The 20,794-nt window shown below is 38.0% G+C and overlaps 2 protein-coding genes across 2 annotated transcripts; one reads left to right on the top strand and one right to left on the bottom strand.

Moving 5' to 3' along the window:
• The first annotated feature begins 381 nt into the window (after window positions 1-381).
• Window positions 382-20,422, top strand: LOC132915677 (putative serine protease K12H4.7). The gene is made up of 9 exons (XM_060975509.1): window positions 382-393; window positions 17,944-18,181; window positions 18,251-18,432; window positions 18,506-18,741; window positions 18,822-18,957; window positions 19,028-19,341; window positions 19,416-19,548; window positions 19,633-19,802; window positions 19,875-20,422. The coding sequence occupies exons 2-9, from the start codon at window positions 17,981-17,983 to the stop codon at window positions 19,982-19,984; spliced, it is 1,482 nt and encodes a 493-aa protein (XP_060831492.1). The 5' UTR covers window positions 382-393; window positions 17,944-17,980; the 3' UTR covers window positions 19,985-20,422.
• LOC132915659 (solute carrier family 53 member 1-like) lies at window positions 13,699-15,825 on the bottom strand. Its single transcript, XM_060975491.1, has 3 exons — window positions 15,687-15,825; window positions 15,117-15,208; window positions 13,699-14,533 (listed from the first exon to the last, which is right to left on the bottom strand). Exons 2-3 carry the CDS (start codon window positions 15,183-15,185, stop codon window positions 14,279-14,281), a joined length of 324 nt encoding a protein of 107 aa, XP_060831474.1. The 5' UTR covers window positions 15,186-15,208; window positions 15,687-15,825; the 3' UTR covers window positions 13,699-14,278.
• Window positions 20,423-20,794: the final 372 nt, after the last annotated feature.

Genomic DNA, 20,794 nt, shown 5'->3' on the forward strand with positions numbered 1-20,794 from the left:
ATGGTTGTGGAAAAGATGGAACGTAATATGCAAATGTACATAGAATATCGGAAGTACATGTTTCGATATTCAACAAGTGAGACAAATTTATATCCAGGCCTGTTTCCCTTACGCTCATACAAGTATAAATTTTCAATCTAATCATGAAACTTGATTTCTAAACATCAACGATAAAGTGTTTCAGCGTTTGTATGAACTTTCCCGAATATTAAATTTGTGCTTTCAGCAGCTTTTACGATGTATTTTTCAAGTTGGAACTCATAAAAAAGATGGTAGCTTTTAATACTATTATTTAATATTCATAGCACTTTAAATATTCAACAGACGTGCAATTATAGTAAATTTCTACTCTTTTCGCGTTCTCTAGGAATTGAATAACGAATAAAATTTAATGTACACTAATTAGTCGGAAACTTTGAAAAACTATATTTAACGTGTATGAAACCGATACAGACTTGCAATTTGTGTTCGTTAATAACTTAGATATAAATATAAAAATATGGAGAAAATAATTTTCAGATTTACTAAAAGCAATTCCTATTGGCAATCTATTTAGTATCTGTTTGTTTCGTTGGCTAGATTGTACTTTTTTTATTATATTATTCATTTAACACCAAATAAATTCTCTGTAAAAGTGTCGTATAATCATGACAATCGTGTCTTACAGTGCTAAAATGTAAGAATGTCTCATATAACATAAGTAAGTGTTGAAACGCTTCTGTTAGCCAGTGTGCATATTAAAGATGGTTAGTTCTAGCGTTAAAAAGCCTGACGAAACGGTATTGTTAATATTTAATAAGCTAAAAACACTGGTTTCTGTGAATGATATTAAAATAACAATTAAACTGGAACAGCGGAAAGCGGTCGGACGTTTGGAATACCTTCGAAAAGAACAGAATGAGCAGAGAAGCTTCATTCCTCTGTGAACTCGGGGTAAACAAATCCATCGGCTTTAGGCACATTTGAAATATTTAGGTTAGTAGGTAAATCCACCGGGTAGGCGCGCTAGGTCCGATGATCGATATCGAATCAGTGTCTGATGCTCGTCTCGCCGAGTGACGGTGCAACGAACGCACCACCAAGTGATTAAACGTGACTTTGACGCGACTAGACAGTGATTAATCGGTTGCCTGACGAATCTACGATATGCGTAATGGAGACAGTCTACGTGCTTTATCCTCTACACTCTATACCTAAATACGAACGCTCGATTATATTATATCGGTTCGCTGAAAAATATTAGAAAATGCACGACACTGGCTGCAGTATAAAATAGACAAAGCTTTTATGTTTGTGGATAATATGTGGAATCGTTAAATGTACGATTTGCTTGTCTTTCTTCGAAACTTTTTAATGTAAATGTTTAACTCTCTATGGAAATCTTGAATAAATATTTTGTGGTTATGGTAAGAAACAGTGAATTAGTTAGCTATGTATTTCGTGCTTTTTTTTTTTTTTTATTTTATTTTGGTTATTTTACAATTTGTCCTTGCGGAAATTTGGTAAAGTGTTATATCTTGTTGGTGAAGAAATAAAAATATAAATAAAAAATAATATAGCATGTGGGCGGCTACCCCCAGCGGGGTACCAGCTTCGTTTTTTTCTTTCTAAGTTATATATTTTATGAGGTATATTGGGTGTTTCCTTTTTAGTCTTCTTGCGATGTTTGTTGTGTTGCACGTTTCAGCTGCCAGCTGGTTCGGGTGTGTTCCTATTCTTGTTCTGTATATTGTTGCGAATCTGGTAATCTCCTCCTTGACCGTTGGTATTTCGAGGTCTTTCCTTATGTCCTCGTTTCTAACGTACCATGGGGCGTTTACTATTGTTCTAAGGATTTTGGCTTGTATTGTTTCGATTTTGGTTATATGACTCATTGCTGCTGTTCCCCATAGTGGAATTCCGTATGTCCAGATTGGCTTTATGATTATTTTATATATTTTCAGTTTGTTTTCTGTGCTTAGCTTGGATTTTCGGCTTGTTAGCCAGTACATTTGTCTCCTTGCTATCTGTATCTTGTCTATTATTGATTTGATGTGCTGTTTTCATGTGAAGTGTGTATCTATGTGAAGTCCAAGGTATTTGACTTGCCTTGTTTGTGTTATTTGCATGCCGTTCAGGAAGATGTTTGGTGCTATCTGTTTTCTCAATGTGAATGTGGTGTGGTTGCATTTGTTAGGGTTAGCTTTCATTTGTTTGTCTTGTAGCCACTTTTGTGATGTGCTCTTGTAGTATTGTGGCTGCTGTTACAGGGTTAGTGTGCCTGACTAGCACGGCTGTGTCGTCCGCGAATGTCAGTATTTTGCTATTGGTAGTTGTTGGAATGTTGGCCGTGTATAGTGTGTATAGTATGGGTCCTAGGACGCTTCCTTGTGGAACACCTGCTTTGATGTCTTTTGCTTCGGAGTGTGCGTCCTTGATTTTTACTGTGAAGGTTCTGTTGCTTATGTATGATTTTATTATTTGGTATATTTTTTCCGGGAATTGTTTCTTGATTATTTGTATTAGGCTTTCGTGGTTTATTTTGTCGAATGCTTTCTCTATGTCCATGAATAGGGCTGTACAATATTGTTTGTTTTCTATTGTGTGTATTATTTCGTTGACAAGCCTGTGCATTTGTTCTATGGTGGAGTGTTTATTTCTGAATCCAAATTGATGGTCTGGTATTAGTTTTTCCTTCTCTATTATTGGTTTTAGTCGGGCGTATATTACTTTTCCTAGTATTTTGGAGAGCACGGGGAGTAGTGATATTGGTCTGTAGGATGTTGCTTCATGTGGGTCTTTGCCTGGTTTGGGTAACATTATGATTTGTGCCTGTTTCCATAATGTAGGATAATATTGTATTCTTAGTATTGCATTGAATATTATTGTAATTAGCCGTATCGCTTTTCGAAGGAGGTTTTTCAATATTTTGCCATTGATTAGATCGATTCCTGGTGCTTGGTTGTTTTTTGTTTTTTCTATTATGTTTCTTATTTCTTGTGCTGTTGTTTTGGGTACGGTGTATTGCTTGTCGATTGCAGTGCTAGTGGCTATCGCGTCGTCGTCCGTATGGCTATTGTGGTTGCTGTTATTGATGTTGCGTGGTGTAAATGTGTTGCATAGGTGGATGGAAAATTCTTCGGCTTGCTATTCGTTGCTACTTGCCCATGTGTTGTCTGCTTTTCTGATTGCTGGGGCTGGTTTTATCGCCTTCTTTATTTTTTTTGTGGCTTTCCATAGTGAGTAGTTGTAGTTCTCGTGTGCAGATAGTGACTCTATGAACTTTGTGAATTCGTTGTTGTTGTGCTCTTTTATTTCGTTTTTTATTTCCTTTGCGAGTTTGTTTAGGTGTTTTTTGTTTTCTTTTGTTCTATGTTTTTGCCATTTTGCTTTCGCTTTTCTTTTATCTCTAATTTTTTCGAGGATGTCTGATGGGATTTCTTTTGTTTGTCTAGTGGTAGTTGCTGGTTTTGTGGTTGCCCGTGCTGCCTCTTGTATAGTTTTTGTAAGTGTTGTTACAGCTTGCTCGATGTGTTGGGGCGTTTTCAGTGGGATGTTGCAGTTGATTTTGCTTTCAATTATTTCTTTGAAGGTTTGCCAATTAGTGGATTTGTTGCATAGCGTCTCTGAGTTGTTGTAGAGTATTGGCTTGTTTCTGTATGTTATTATTATGGGTGTATGGTCGGAGCTAAGCTCGAGGCTGGATGCTATATTTATTTTATTTCCGTTTAATCCCTTTGTGACTGCAAAGTCGAGTAGGTCGGGGATTTTGCTCAGGTCTGTCGGCCAGTATGTCGGTCTTCCTGTGGATGATATATTGAGATTGTTTTTCCTGATGTGTTTTTCCAGGGTTCTGCCTCGAGGTGTAGTGATTCTTGATCCCCATGTTGTGTGCTTTGAGTTGTAGTCTCCTGCTGCGATAAACTTGTCGCCTAGTTCTTGGAAGTATTCTTCCCACATTTGTGCTGTAATTTTGTGTCGCGGTGGTGCATATACTGCTGAGAGCTGTAGACGGTTGCTGCTAGTTTGTACGGTAACGGTAGTTGCTTGTATGTGTTCTTTACTAACTTGGCTGTGTAGGTGGTGTTTAATGTCGTTTCTTATTATCACTGCGGTTCCTCCGTGTGCTTTTCCTGAGGGGTGCTTGGTATCGTATATGGTATAGTGCGGTATTTTTGCGTAGCTTTTTGTTGTGAAATGCGTCTCTGATACGGTAACGTACACATGAATCCAGATTTCCAGCTTACCGTAGTAGCTATGGCCGTTGAGGAGTCTCTCTGGTTGGTTCTAGATTCCGAATCTTATTCGTAGGCTTGCTCTGCGCTGACCGTAGTCCTCTCGTCTAAGTTCACCGTAGTGGAACGTTGAAAGTTGCTGCAGGGCTTCGTAGTTGCAAAGATTCGCAGTGGTCCGCTGATCCTTCGATCTTCAATGATGCTTCAATGATCTGTTATTTCTTAGTGGTTGACGGTCAGGGAAACGATTTGTAGGTAATCAACCGGGTTCTATTCTCCAATCTCTTTGTTCTTCTCGTAGGTGTCGTTCTATATCGACAGCATTCTTTTGCGTTTCATTAGGAATACTAGTTCATTGGCCAAAAGTATTCGTCCGATTTCGTGGCGTTTAAAGACCAGATGTAGAGTTTTCTTAGAATTGGCGACCAGTTCAACACACACATTAACTAAAAGCGGATTATTGAGTATTGTTGAATCCATTTTAAAAAGTGTATTTGGAATCTTTTATAATGACGATTTAAATTTAATAAATGCCAATATTTGTGAAGATATAGGAGGGATTCAGAAATTCAAATAATTCCCTTTATTTTACACACAACAGTTATACACATATGTTATACTCTGAAGACCTCGTAAACCTACTCGCACGCTTTTTTTTTTGTAACGTGGGGAAATCCTCATGGACACCCGTCCCCCGCAAGCGGGGGCTTGGTAGTGTCGTACTTTTACCAATTAAAACCACCACGTGGCTATTCTAACGCACAAGAAAGAGGCCCCAGGGATCTCACCACTGAAAATCTTCCTGAAAGTCCTCTTTCCCGCGTCTTCCCTCCTAGCTACGGAGGGGCTACTTCCAAATGACTCCCGGGGCAGCCATCCCCGGGTCATCTTACCGGATCCGTTGGGGGAGATGGCGGCCTCCCACCGTTGCGTCCTGGGTTCCTTTCCCGCTGTACCCGAGCTGGGTGGCCGGCTTGAATCCTGAGTCTCTCTGCCCGCTCCTTTATGAGCATAACCCGCTCACAAAAGTCGCGGACAGCCTCGTAGTCCGACCGGCCTCGCAGCAGCGCTTCGATGATTCCCTTTGGGGACAGGTCTCCTCCGATCTTCATGGTCAGTATGTGCCTCAGCATTGCCCAGGCTGGGCAGTATTGCAGGGTGTGTTGGGCAGTATCCTCCGCCTCCCCACAGTGGTGACAGACGTTGGTCACCTCACGTTGTATTTTCAACAGGAACTCACCAAACACGCCGTGCCCGGTGAGCACCTGAGTGAGCCTGTAGGTCAGCGGAACACCCCACGCTTCTTTCCACCTGTCCCAAACGGGTAGGACCGCGTCTACAGCACGGTGGGATATCTTCTTCGCCTCATCTTCTAGTAGGAGTCGCCATTTCTCCCACGTTTCCTCTTCAACCACTCTTCTTTGTTCTTGTAGATCTTCTTTTCCATCCCTGACTCTCGAGATCTCGTAGATCTTCTGGAGAGCCAGGGCTTGCAGCACGTATGGAAGGGATGCCGCCAGGACGGTAGCGGACGCATGCGAGACCGTCCTGTACCCTCTAGCTATCCTCAATGCAGTGGTGCGTTGGACCGTCCACAGCAGGGCCTGACTTCGCCTGCTCGCGGCCAGATCCTTGGCCCAGACGGGTGCGCCACACATTACCCGAGCTCTGACCACCCTATCGTACAGTCTGCGCACCCCCATCCCGGCACCTCCGATGTTCGGGAGGATACCGCACAGAGCGTTGGCCACAGCTGTCACCTTCGGGGCGAGGTTCTCAAAGTGGGGCTGGAAGGACCATTGGTCATCAATGGTTAGGCCCAAGTACTTCAACCGATTCCCCACTTGTACCTCCACCCCGTCAACGTCGATCGCCAGTCCAGCCGGGGGTGGTCCTCTGCATCTTCTATTGAAAAAACCAAGTACTTCTGTCTTGGCCGGAGCAACCTTCAGTCCAAGCTCTCCTATGGCCCTCACTGCTCTTCGGGTGGCCTCTGTGGTCGCCTCCGCCGTCTCATACCACCATCGCCCTTCTGCCACGACCAGAGTGTCGTCCGCGTAGCAGATCAATCCCGTGTTGGGGGGCATCGGGCTGCGAAGTACGTAATCGTACGCCGTGATCCAGAGCATCGGCCCGAGGACCGAGCCCTGGGGTACTCCGCGCTCCACTGATCTTCTCTCCTCTCCCTCCGAGGATCTATATGTTATCCACCTTTCCCGGAGGTATGCCCCTATAATCCTCTGGAAGTATCCTGGGACCTTAAAGAATCGCAGGGCCTCCCGAATCTTGCTCCACGGGATTCAGTCGAAGGCGTTAGTGATGTCGAGGGAGACCGCAATCGCGATCCCCTCTCGGGCAATCACATCCTCCACCCTGTCTCTCAACCTGCGGATTGCATCAATGGTGGATCTCCCTCGACGGAACCCGAACTGGTTGTCGTGCCAGCCTGGTACTCTAGACTCCATGAATGCCTCCAGGCGGGCGGCAATTATTCTTTCAAAGAGCTTGCCCACCTCGTCCAGGAGGCAGATCGGCCTGTAGGCTGATGGAGATTCCAGCGGCCGACCATCCTTCTTCAGCAGCACCAGTCTGGCATCCTTCCATGCCCGATGGTATGCGCCTTCTCTCAGGCACCTGTTGTATAGATGTAGCAGGCGGGGGGCCATAATGTCCATGGTCTCTGCCCACACACGCCGTCGTTACTCCCCTCCTCGCCTTAGCCTTGGTCTTAACTGCTCCCGCGTAACCCGCCTGCATCGCGTAACTTGCGGGAGACCCTCCGACTTCTTGCCTCCTATTGTTTCTTCTTCCTATCCACCCACTGGCCATCGTCGTGGGGGGCATTATTCCCGCCGGTCTTCCGTTTCCATTGGCTCCCATTGCTAGTGACGGGGCGATGTTGACTAATTCGTGGTTGCCTTCCGCCTTAGCCAACTTCTTCGCCTTTCTTTTAGCCTTACGGGAGACCACCATTCCACTCCCTTCCTTTTCCTCTACACCCTGTGGCTGCCGTTGAGAGAGGGGTAAGGGTTGTACATATATCTCCTGGAGGGAGTATTGCTGGTTCCTTCCCGATAGAGCCACCGTTGCCGCTGTCGCGGCTGTGTCCGCACTCCGTCCTGGCCTTGTCATTTCTCTAAAGCAGAGAGGGGCCGAAGTCATCCAGTCTCTTCTTCAGGGCCTCCATTTCCGGTCTTACGTCGTCCCTGCTGTAATGTTTTGTAGGACTACCCTGTTTGTCCGGCTCACTTGGCGCCACTGCACCGGTCGTCCCCTTCAGGATCCTGTTTAATTTCTTTTCCAGGTCCTCGTTTTTCTTTTTCACTACTTCCAACTCCGTCTCCAGAGCCTCCCTCTTTTTCCTTTCTTCCAGGAAATCTGGCACTGGAGAGGCGGAGATTTGGTGGGACCATGCCGCCACAGTATATTCTACCGCGTCTCTAAGGGCTCTGATGTACGTCTCCTTTAGATTGGAGGACGTGACAGCCACCCTCAGGACCTTTGCTTGGTGACCCAAAACCTTGGCGCCGATATCTCTTGGTGAGGTCCCCTGAATGATGGCCTTCAGTCGGTCCGACACCTCCGGTGTCACGCTGATTATTTTGCGCTTCTTTTCCCTGGAGGTGAACGAGGCCATCGATTCCTCGTCCTCCGACCGGGTTTCGGATATCGAGTCAGCTATTGTTGTTGACTGGTCTCTTGAGCTGTCCCTCGATCTCGCTCCATCTTTGGATCTCCCTCTCTCCACCGCCCTTCTGGGGACCCGGAAGACCTCGCTATCGTTTACAACTGGTGGGGAAGATAGGGCACCGTCGTCTTAGCTGCAGGTGGGGAGGATGATGATGTCGCCTTCCCCACCCGACTACTACTTCTACTTCTACTGCCGTCCCTATCTTTCTTCTTTTCTTTTCCCTTTGCATTGCGCTTCTCTTTGTCTATGTCTCTTCCTTTCTTCTCGGCCTTAACAGTAGCAGTAGTTTCTTTTACTGCAGCCTCCTCTGTCACAACCTCTTCCATTTATACATCTCCTTCCATTTCTTCACCAGGTACAGAAACACGAATGGGGGCCTGGTGGTCCAACCCCATCCGGCCACGATCACAAGCTAACGACGCAGTGGGGCCCGCTTGACCACCCACGTCTGCGCCGGTACTGGGGTATCCCTCCCCTGCACCGTAAACTTCTTTTCTCATATTTTCCGACATATCATGTTCATCTTCATTATTACCAGAGGGTTTGCTTTGTGGTGTATGGTTAACGAGCCATACTCTCGTCCTGGTGCCACACACTCTTTCGCACCCTACCCCGGTCGGGACCGATGCAGGGTGACGGGGAGCCCCACGTGAAGGTGAGGTAAGTGGTCTTGACAGATATGGGCCCACCAACTTCTCCGAAGTTCTCCGCACCGGATCAGCGATCAGACGGGCGCCACATCGCCGACCAGCCGCCACCCGACTATAGGTGAACATCAGATACATCGGGGTTTCTCAGGGCATGATGCTACGCACTGACCTACTCGCACGCTGGCTTGTTTTCAACCGACTCTTCCAGATGCTTCTTAACGACTGCCAATCGTCCTTTGTCTCAACTCAGGCCTGGACGCGCTCTGACGCTTACACACACATTCACATGTACAGTATAACTGTATCATCTTCCTAACAATATTGATAAACTCTTTCAAGAAGGAAATGAAGTAAAGACTATAGTAGCAAACCAAACTGCACTCATACGCAAAATTATAAAATCCAACACTATTAAACTAGTCGATAAAGTAAGAATAAAATTTGACGAATATATGGTCAATACCACTAGAGAAAGACCAATAACAGATTTGATAATTCAAGCTGAAAGTGCAATTTATGATCTTCATTTTCAATTCCATACAATATTCAATGTTATAAATATGGGAAACGCAGAAATTCTTAGTTCTCAAATTATCGATCATGTAATATTCATTGATAATTACAAGAAAGCACTAGGTCACCACCTTTACAATACAGCATTAGAATCGAAATATGGAAATTATCAATTTATACTAGACATATCAAAATTGACGGTATTCACTATCAAGACCGAAGTTTTCTTCAAAATGACTGTACCCTTATTAACGGATTTGGTATGGGATATAATGCGAGTATACCCCATACCAAGCAAAAGAGGCCAAGCATTTCTGGCACCAGTAGTTGAACATACAATATTTTTGACACAACAATATACATACATGAATGTTGATAATGAGTACCTCGATAAAAATTGTAACATAAAAATAGGAATTACAATGTGCAAACAAACTCAAGTGATACATGACAAGGAATCTATCCACGACTGTGCGTCAGAAATAATCAATTAAAAAAAAAAATAAATATTTGTAAATTTTCCGTTTATAAAATCGAAAATATAACATTCATTCCATTAACAGCTGAAAACCAATATATAGCTTACCAAAAGAAAAAATTGAAATACATGTACTTTGTTATAATACTTAGAAACAAATTAAAATTTGAAGACCTTCCATAATTCAGTCACCTGATGAACAATGTAATTTAATATTCAACGATAGTATAATGAAGATAGGGCAATCCAAAGTCAACATAACATTTGAATATAAACTCAAGATGATTCCCTTTGATAATGATACAACAATAGATTATTTGTTCGACAACATTAGAACACCTAGAATTCTTACATAACATATCAGTATATCCAGTAAGATACCAGAATATCAGAATAACTTAGACCAAATATCCAAATAGAAATCAATCAGCTAACGAATACAGTCTCTTAACATCTGAATAACGTCAGTCTTAATAAATCCGTATTAGCTTGAATATTAAAAAGTTTATCTTCGCGAACCGCAAATACTATTTTATTGTAAATCGAGTGTAAATAAAGAACTCGCTCTCCTGTTCCGAAATCGACAAGTTTTTTTATTTTTTTTTTTGTCAATTGTTGAATTTTTACGCTACATTTTGGCGATCTTACCAGGATTCATTCAGTGTAAACGGAATGACTATTTCGGCGTACGCGCATCATTGAAGATCGAAGGATCAGCGGACCACTGCGAATCTTTGCAACTACGAAGCCCTGCAGCAAATTTCAACGTTCCACTACGGTGAACTTAGACGAGAGGACTACGGTCAGCGCAGAGCAAGCCTACGAATAAGATTCGGAATCTAGAACCAACCAGAGAGGAAACACCCCAGAGACTCCTCAACGGCCATAGCTACTACGGTAAGCTGGAAATCTGGATTCATGTGTACGTTACCGTATCAGAGACGCATTTCACAACAAAAAGCTACGCAAAAATACCGCACTATACCATATACGATACCAAGCACCCCTCAGGAAAAGCACACGGAGGAACCGCAGTGATAATAAGAAACGACATTAAACACCACCTACACAGCCAAGTTAGTAAAGAACACATACAAGCAACTACCGTTACCGTACAAACTAGCAGCAACCGTCTACAGCTCTCAGCAGTATATGCACCACCGCGACACAAAATTACAGCACAAATGTGGGAAGAATACTTCCAACAACTAGGCGACAAGTTTATCGCAGCAGGAGACTACAACTCAAAGCACACAACATGGGGATCAAGAATCACTACACCTCGAGGCAGAACCCTGGAAAAACACATCAGGAAAAACAATCTCAATATATCATCCACAGGAAGACCGACATACTGGCCGACAGACCTGAGCAAAATCCCCGACCTACTCGACTTTGCAGTCACAAAGGGATTAAACGGAAATAAAATAAATATAGCATCCAGCCTCGAGCTTAGCTCCGACCATACACCCATAATAATAACATACAGAAACAAGCCAATACTCTACAACAACTCAGAGACGCTATGCAACAAATCCACTAATTGGCAAACCTTCAAAGAAATAATTGAAAGCAAAATCAACTGCAACATCCCACTGAAAACGCCCCAACACATCGAGCAAGCTGTAACAACACTTACAAAAACTATACAAGAGGCAGCACGGGCAACCACAAAACCAGCAACTACCACTAGACAAACAAAAGAAATCCCATCAGACATCCTCGAAAAAATTAGAGATAAAAGAAAAGCGAAAGCAAAATGGCAAAAACATAGAACAAAAGAAAACAAAAAACACCTAAACAAACTCGCAAAGGAAATAAAAAACGAAATAAAAGAGCACAACAACAACGAATTCACAAAGTTCATAGAGTCACTATCTGCACACGAGAACTACAACTACTCACTATGGAAAGCCACAAAAAAAATAAAGAAGGCGATAAAACCAGCCCCAGCAATCAGAAAAGTAGACAACACAGGGGCAAGAAGCAACGAAGAGCAAGCCGAAGAATTTTCCATCCACCTATGCAACACATTTACACCACGCAACATCAATAACAGCAACCACAATAGCCATACGGACGACGACGCGATAGCCACTAGCACTGCAATCGACAAGCAATACACCATACCCAAAACAACAGCACAAGAAATAAGAAACATAATAGAAAAAACAAAAAACAACAAAGCACCAGGAATCGATCTAATCAATGGCAAAATATTGAAAAACCTCCCTCCAAAAGCGATACGGCTAATTACAATAATATTCAATGCAATACTAAGAATACAATATCATCCTACATTATGGAGGCACAAATCATAATGTTACCCAAACCAGGCAAAGACCCACATGAAGCAACATCCTACAGACCAATATCACTACTCCCCGTGCTCTCCAAAATACTAGAAAAAGTAATATATACCCGACTAAAACCAATAATAGAGAAGGAAAAACTAATAACAGACCATCAATTCGGATTCAGAAATAAACACTCCACCATAGAACAAATGCACAGGCTTGTCAACGAAATAATACACACAATAGAAAACAAACAATATTGTACAGCCCCATTCATGGACATAGAGGAAGCATTCGACAAAATAAACCACAAAAGCCTAATACAAATAATCAAGAAACAATTCCCGGAAAAAATATACCAAATAATAAAATCATACATAAGCAACAGAACCTTCACAGTAAAAATCAAGGACGCACACTCCGAAGCAAAAGACATCAAAGCAGGTGTTCCACAAGGAAGCGTCCTAGGACCCATACTCTACACACTATACACGGCCAACATTACAACAACTACCAATAGCAAAATACTGACATTCGCGGACGACACAGCCGTGCTAGTCAGGCACACTAACCCTGTAACAGCAGCCACAATACTACAAGAGCACATCACAAAAATAGAAAAGTGGCTACAGGACAAACAAATCAAAGCTAACCCTAACAAATGCAACCACATCGCATTCACATTGGGAAAACTGATAACACCAAACATCTTCCTGAACGGCACGCAAATAACACAAACAAGGCAAGTCAAATACCTTGGACTTCACATAGATACACACTTCACATGGGGAGCACGAGGCGGGTATGGGTTCTCAGTGCGTAGCATCATGCCCTGAGAAACCCCGATGTATCTGATGTTCACCTATAGTCGGGTGGCGGCTGGTCGGCGATGTGGCGCCCGTCTGATCGCTGATCCGGTGCGGAGAACTTCGGAGAAGTTGGTGGGCCCATATCTGTCAAGACCACTCACCTCACCTTCACGTGGGGCTCCCCGTCACCCTGCATCGGTCCCGACCGGGGTAGGGTGCGAAAGAGTGAGTGGCACCAAGACGATAAGACGATCAAGCAATCCCTTGATGATGAAGATAATGATGATATGTCGGAAAATTTAAATAATGAAGTTTACGGTGCAGGGGAGGGATACCCCAGTACCGGCGCAGACGTGGGTGGACAAGCGGGCCCCGCTGTGTCGTTAGCTTGTGACCGTGGCCAGATGGGGGTGGACCACCAGGCCCCCATTCATGTTATCACGACTGGTGAGGAGGAAGAAGGAGACATTGAAATGGAAGAGGCTCCGATAGAGTAAGCTACATCAAAATTGATAAATGACTACGAACTATTGTCTTTTTACAGAATACAGCGAGGTGCCGGGTATTCAACCGCCTTGCTTGGAACGTATATATAATCAACAAATAAAGGACGCGAAATACAGCACACTCTTCTCTTAATACTGAACATTTTACTAATGAATTATAAATAGCCTATATGCAAGTATTATTTACATATTTAATTCGCTACAAATTGCATAGAATTATATGTAATCACATATAATTATATATAATAACATATAAAATAAATACAATTGTTTGATGAGATAAGCTACAAATACCACTTCCCAGTGACAGTTAATCTAGAACTTATATTTGTCACCAAAAATTATGAACATTATAATGTAATGTGCGCTTTCCCTTTAATTAAAATTATAATACTATAATAACAGATAGACTGCACTGTTGCTCGTTGCAAAATGAACATCTTAAAATATCAACCCTGTTTCTACATACAACTCACTAATATCTATGTACAACTATTATGATACACTTTATACATTTTTCAAGTATGAATTACCACTACGTTCACGAGTGCTTAGAGGAAAACAAGATAAATATAATTAAAGTAAGTACAGGCGAAAATACTGCGGATATTTTTACGAAGGCACTGTGTAGAGAGAAATTTGAAAGGTTTAGGTCATGGATGAATGTAAACTAAGAGGAATGTAAATAAAGTAATAAGGTTTAAAGGTTCTATTAAGTAATTCGACAAATCATGTAAATCCGATAAGCAATCGTTAAGAAGCATCTGGAAGAGTCGGTTGACAACAAGCGAGCGTGCGAGTAGGTTTACGAGGTCTTCAGAGTATAACATATGTGTATAACTGTTGTGTGTTGAATAAAGTGAACTATTTGAATTTCCGAATCCCTTCTATATCTTTACACTAAGTTATCAAATTCATAGTTTAATAAACAGGATATATACAAGGCACTTGTTCAGTTCAGCCTCACAATCTTCAATTTTGATGCACAAAGGAAATATTAATTGTTCATAAAGTACGACCTGCACTCTTTCTTGCAAACTATTGCCTATATAAAAATTACATTAAATTTGGAATAATATTGCTTTGCGTAGGTTCTGATAATAAAACAATTGAACTATTTTTAACTGGCATTTGATATATCTATATCAACTGTTTCTTCTTTCAGCAATGCCCGTTTGTCTTCTTTACTAGTAGCTTGTCGTTTACCACCAACTTTACGTTTACCTCTATTGAGTACACCATTTTCTTCTTCACCCATCATACGCAAAATTTGCGTTTGATCAGAACTTTCTATCGGTGCGATCGAAATATCACGAACAACACTTTCAGCTGACGGTGCTTCTTCTACAGCAGTATAGAGCATTGCCTTCATTTCCTATTAACCCAAAGAGGTCATTTTAATTAATAGTGTTCTGATCTTTCATTGTACAGAGTGTCTCAGAATAAGTAGGAAATATTTTGGGAGTGGCTTCTGTATACCTAAACCATAAAAAGTTCATATGAGGATATGTCCTATTTGACTTTCTTTTCAAATTATAACGGTTTTTCTTTTGCAATTCATATTTCTTTCCGTAGACAAGTATTGTGTTTCTCAAGTTTCCAGAAAATACAGACTACATCTGGATATTTAAACATGGTAAGACAGTAATTGGTAAGATATCTGCAAGCTTGCATTGGAATATAAAAATACCATCTCAAATACCTTTTATGAAAAGCAGTATATAATGTAGTATACAAAATAAAAGAATAAAAATTAAATCCACTATAACTCTAAAACAAACTCAAGTAAGATATATTTATATAAAGTCTTTCTATTGTTTATATATGCAGAAGCTACTCCTAAAATATTTCCTACTTATTCTGAAACACCCTGTATATCTCCATTAGCATAGAAATAAATTTTTAACAAAGACAATTAAAATATAAATATTTTAATTTCCAAGGCTATTTTATTTTACCTCGTAGCTTATGTATTGCTTACGCCATTCAGGCGTAATGTGAGCAGACAGATGTTCTGCAAACTTCATCTTGCTTCAATTAATGCAATAATCTGCAAAAAACAAATTCGTTTAAATTATTGCTAAAGCGATATAAATATATAATATTAAAAATTTCCACAAAATAATTATGTATATAATAAAGCATACATAAAAGAATGAGATATATAAGTGAAGTACAAAGTGAGAAAATCATATATTATAATTGAAGAAACTTTTTTATTTCTATAGTCTATATATCTTCATAAACAACATTTACTCGATGTATTAATTTATTATTACGAACAGCGTATACCAAAAAAATAACAATATAATAAAATGAGCAAAGTGAAATATTATGATAATATAATTGCAAAGTAGAAAATGAAAAGATGAACAATTTAATCAAATGTTTCGTTTCACGCTCGTCTTTAAGGAATTAAACCACGAAAGAGGTCACATACACATATAATGCATTTAAAACCTTTGTCGGCAGTACTAAATCAATATTTTCTGAATTCGTTTACTTCATGATAAATTATTATTACTTACATATCGTAAAGATATAGGAGGGATTCGGAAATTCAAATAATTCACTTTATTTCACACACAACAGTTATACACATATATTATACTCCGAAGACCTCGTAAATCCACTCGCACGCACGCTTCTTGTCAACCGACTCTTCCAGATGCTTCTAAACGACTGCCAATCGTCCTTTGCCTCAACTCAGGCCTGGACACGCCCTGACGCTTGAACACACACATTCGCATGTACAGTGTAACTGTATCATCTTCCTGACGCATATATATGGATGTCTTTATTCTTACTGCTTATGTTTAACTGTCAAGCTTTACACGACACATAGCACCATTGTTTCTTCATACGTACAGGCGATATTCATTAGACGGCTACAAGTCTTTTTATTACTTAATTTAGAACGTTTTTCGCAAATATAGATAGCTTCTAGTGTCCATCTGTATAGTAAGGATTGACGAGAATTTTCCGATTAAATACCTTTGATAATGTCATCGCTCGAAGATTTATTTCAGTTAGATAAAATGCTTATATGTGATATGTATATAATCTATAATAGTTATATGCAGTTTATAATGTTAAGCATTCATATTTCGATTCTTACTTTACAAAAAAAGATTTTGTTTATATGTTTACGTACATATGTATACATGCATATTGAATGTAGAAAATATATCCTCATATATATATATATTGTTTTTGTACAAATGTTTTATTTTTATTTTTTTTAACCGAACTATATCCATCAAATAGTTGATTATATATAAGAAAGTAGAACTATAGCACATAAATAATTACGAACATTTTTATTTGAAGTTGGCTATGTGGATTTTTGTATTTTTTATCAGATATTGAGACAATCTTTTATTATATTATTACCCTCAGAATATTCTCTCAATTAACATTTACTTTGAATTTAATTTTTAATATAAATAAAACATTTTTTCGATTTTGTCAAGCATTTTTAAATGTTATAACAATAATAAAATTTTATTAAATATATATGTGAATTCAATCTTCTACTTTGTAAAAGATTGCAACATGCACAAATATATACTTAAATATATATAAACGGAACGATTAAATATATAAAAAACAAAATATTATAATATCATAAGATAAATAGTATAATGCGTAGAAAAATGTATAAAACATTAAAAATATAGTTTTAGTAGATTGTATGATAATTATCTTTTAAGAAGTAATTATGTGTATGTATAATCAATAATAGAAGAAGATTCTTAATGTAACTCTTTTCAAATGAAAAAAAAAAAATTGGATTTTATTCATTATAACATATTTAATCTAATTAATATCCAGTACAACAAAAAGTAATACAAGACAAATAAGTGTACTTACGAGTTACGTTAACAATTAACACTACACAGTTTACATTGATAATATTTTAACTACATGTATCATTTATTTAAAATCTAAAATGTTTTCATATATTTAGAGCCATTTTTGGTAATGTTATCTGGAACTTTTGTATCTGTCTTTTTTTCACGAACTATTTTCGTAAAATGATTTATGCGCTTTTATTTGCTAACTTATACTCGTGTATATGATATACATATATATATATATATATATATATATATATATTTATTGTAATAAACCGTTTTATAGGGGGCGCTATACAAAAAATGCACATACTATATCAGCTATACATATAATATATATATATATATATTAGACTGCACGCACTACAAGCTGCTACAAGTCAACAAGTTAACAATACACATATAGTGCCTTTGCAAAGCAGCAAAATTGTTCATTACATCAAGGTTACAAATTATAATGTTTTCTCTAAATATTGTATATATTAAAACGAACTAAGTAGATTATTCAATAAGTACTATAAAGAAAAAGAAGCTCTAAACAGGAAAGAACAACTTATCATTACTATAAAATTTGTAAGTACGTTCCTCTGCTTTTTATATTTATATTCTTTTAGTTTTATCATGTTGGAAAGATTGGAATTTTGTTCCAAGCATGGTTTCAAGTTAATAAGTTGTAGTACTCATATATAAAAAACACGGGTAAATTTGTACAAGAATAATATTAGTGCCTATATTATAAGAACTAATTTTAAAAATATCATTTCTGTAAATAATAAATGTAAGACAACTTGTATTTTAAAAAGGTAGTATTAACTATGTTATCGTTATGTTTTAATTTATTAGAGAATAAAATTGATAAAATAATATTCGTAATATATTAATTTTGTATGTGTAATATAAATAATAAATTTAGTTTTTATTTTTTCAGAATGCATATTTTATAGTTTATCCAAACCTAAGATACTATGAACCGTTTACTACTATTATTATTCTTCGTTAATTTTATAAATAATAGTATATCATGGGAGACTTTTATGAGGGGTCGAAGCAAATATGGTAATCTAGGTGCTCCAATTTTATCTGAAGATCATGAACTTCCAAGTGCTGAATGGTTTACACAGTTTCTAGATCACTTTGATCCAACTGATGCGCGTGTTTGGCAACAGGTAATAAGAATATATTAAATATTTCTTAATTTTTATTTTGTAATATAAATCTTTTTATTATTTTTTCAGAGATATTTCGTAAATGGAGAGCACTATAAGAAAGGTGGTCCAGTATTTTTGATGATAAGTGGTGAAGCTGCAGCAAATGCTAAATGGATGGCAGAAGGTCAATGGATCGAATATGCTAAGCAATTTGGGGCGCTATGTTTTCAAGTGGAACACCGCTTTTATGGACAAAGTCATCCTACTTCGTATGTAACATTGTTTATAAAATATATAATTGATACATTTTAAGTTATAATGTTACGTTTTTGTTATCTGCAGGGATCTCGGCGTGAAAAATTTAATGTATCTTTCATCGCAACAGGCACTTGCAGATTTGGCTTACTTTATAGAATTCATGAATATTAATTACAAGTTACCAGCTGGTACTAAATGGATTGCATTTGGAGGATCATATGCTGGATCATTAGCTGCTTGGTTGCGTAATAAATATCCTCATTTAGTACACGGGGCTGTTTCTGCTAGTGGTCCTTTATTAGCAGAAATTGATTTTCAGGGTAAATATAAGATACACTTAAATATAAAAAATATTTTATTTAAAACAGAAGTGTTTTATATTAATAATTATACTTTATAGAATACTTTGTTGTTGTTGAAAATGCCCTCAAAGAATATTCTGAAGCATGTGTAAATGCAATACTAGAAGCAAACAAACAATTTCATATAATGTTACATCGTCCTATCGGTCAACAAGGAATAGCTAAAAAATTTATGTAAGTAAAAGTAAAATTCTTCATTTACAAATCAAATATATCATTATTGAAAAATTATTTTTACTTATAGTTTATGTGATCCAATCAACGAACATACCAAACGTAATGATATTTCGAATTTATATGAAACAATAGCAAGCATCTTTGCTGGTATTGTACAGTACAATAAAGACAATCGTAATAATTCCGCAATGGCTAATTTAACTATCGATAGTGCCTGCGACATATTAACGAACGAAACATTGGGTATTGCTATTGACAGACTTGCAATTTTGAGCACTAAAATATTACAAGCATCAGAAAAAAAGTGTTTGGATTATATGTATAATAAAATGATTCATAAACTTCGGAACATAACATGGGCTAGCGAAGAAGCAGAAGGGGGTAATGTATTTTTTTACTTATACTATTGCTGTTTTAATTTTTATTTATTGTATTTTAAAATATATTTCTTGTAGGACGTCAATGGACGTACCAAACGTGTACAGAATTTGGATTCTTTCAAACTTCGACAGCACGCCCAAAATTATTTAGTGAAACTTTCCCAGTAGATTTCTTTGTGCAACAATGCATTGATATATTTGGCCCAAGGTTTATTTAAAATTACGATAAATACATTTCTCAATTATGATAAATCATTAGCTATAAAATTATAACATTTCCGTATTCTAACAGGTACAATATTCATTTGCTGAATTCGGCAGTGAATAGAACAAATATTCTGTATGGAGGATTAGATTTAAAGACTACAAATGTAGTATTTGTACATGGATCAATTGATCGTTGGCATGTTTTGGGAATTACAAAATCAGCAAATCCGCAAATACCTGTCATTTATATTGATGGTGTGTACATATTAATTGAAATTTTTCATTTTTCGTGTAATACAAAAAATTTATTTATTATTATGACCATAGGTACTGCTCATTGTGCCAACATGTATCCTCCTTCCAAAAATGATCCACTTCAGTTGAAAGCTACCAGAGTTGAGGTTGGACATTTAATAGATGAATGGCTGCATAATTAAATATGATATTTTTAACGCTGTGTGTGCTACATTTAACTACTTTATGATAAGTAGTTTTTTATTTTTTTAAACAAAAATGATGTATTAAAAGAATTAAATTTATCTTATTAACTTTTTGAACAATTTGTATTTTCCTTTATGAACTTCTGTGAAACAATTATGATACATAAATATTTTTAGTTGAAACAATTCGTGCATAACTAAGACTAAAACTAACTATGTACGTACATAACAAGTTACTGAAGATACACGAGTGTTCACCATTCTGTGTTTATGTTTAAACAACTAGAATGCATGTATAGATACAATTAAACAAGTTTGCCCATAATGGCACTATTACAATTTTTTGTAGATTACTGAAGTATTAAATAAATACATGTACAAACTTACTACGAATATCTTACGTCAGTCAATGAATAAATACATATCTATTAATTATATATGTTTTATTCTTGACAAGCATGAGAAAAGATGTTCAACTGGTTAAAATAATACTAAACACAAATAATTTATTAAGGTGTTTTAAAATCTGCAAAAACAGATCCGACATGAATTTGAATAAGTGCAAAGTGTCTTAAAATGAGCACCATAACTAAATGAATTTTGATTCTGATATGTATAGCGTCGGCCTTTCCTTAACGGTACCATCTTCGAATATCGTTTCGTTATGAGTTTGTTCGATTCCTTTAAGGCGAGGCCAAGGTGCCCATTACAGATATTGATCAACCGAGTATGCGTATGATTTTCATAAAATATTGTCAATCCTATTATAATCGAACATTCTTATAATAGTTTGTATCGAATTCGTTT

Source organism: Bombus pascuorum, unplaced genomic scaffold (genome assembly GCF_905332965.1).
Source record: "Bombus pascuorum unplaced genomic scaffold, iyBomPasc1.1, whole genome shotgun sequence".
Lineage (NCBI taxonomy): Eukaryota > Metazoa > Arthropoda > Insecta > Hymenoptera > Apidae > Bombus > Bombus pascuorum.

Excerpts from the sequence above, each read along its gene's own strand:
- LOC132915659 (XM_060975491.1), bottom strand. The coding sequence starts at position 15,185 with ATGAAGTTTGCAGAACATCTGTCTGCTCACATTACGCCTGAATGGCGT. Across the intron at positions 14,534-15,116 it reads AGCAATACATAAGCTACGAG|GAAATGAAGGCAATGCTCTA; the intron begins GTAAAATAAAAT and ends TTGGGTTAATAG.
- LOC132915677 (XM_060975509.1), top strand. The coding sequence starts at position 17,981 with ATGAACCGTTTACTACTATTATTATTCTTCGTTAATTTTATAAATAAT. Across the intron at positions 18,433-18,505 it reads GGACAAAGTCATCCTACTTC|GGATCTCGGCGTGAAAAATT; the intron begins GTATGTAACATT and ends TGTTATCTGCAG. Across the intron at positions 18,742-18,821 it reads AGCAGAAATTGATTTTCAGG|AATACTTTGTTGTTGTTGAA; the intron begins GTAAATATAAGA and ends TATACTTTATAG.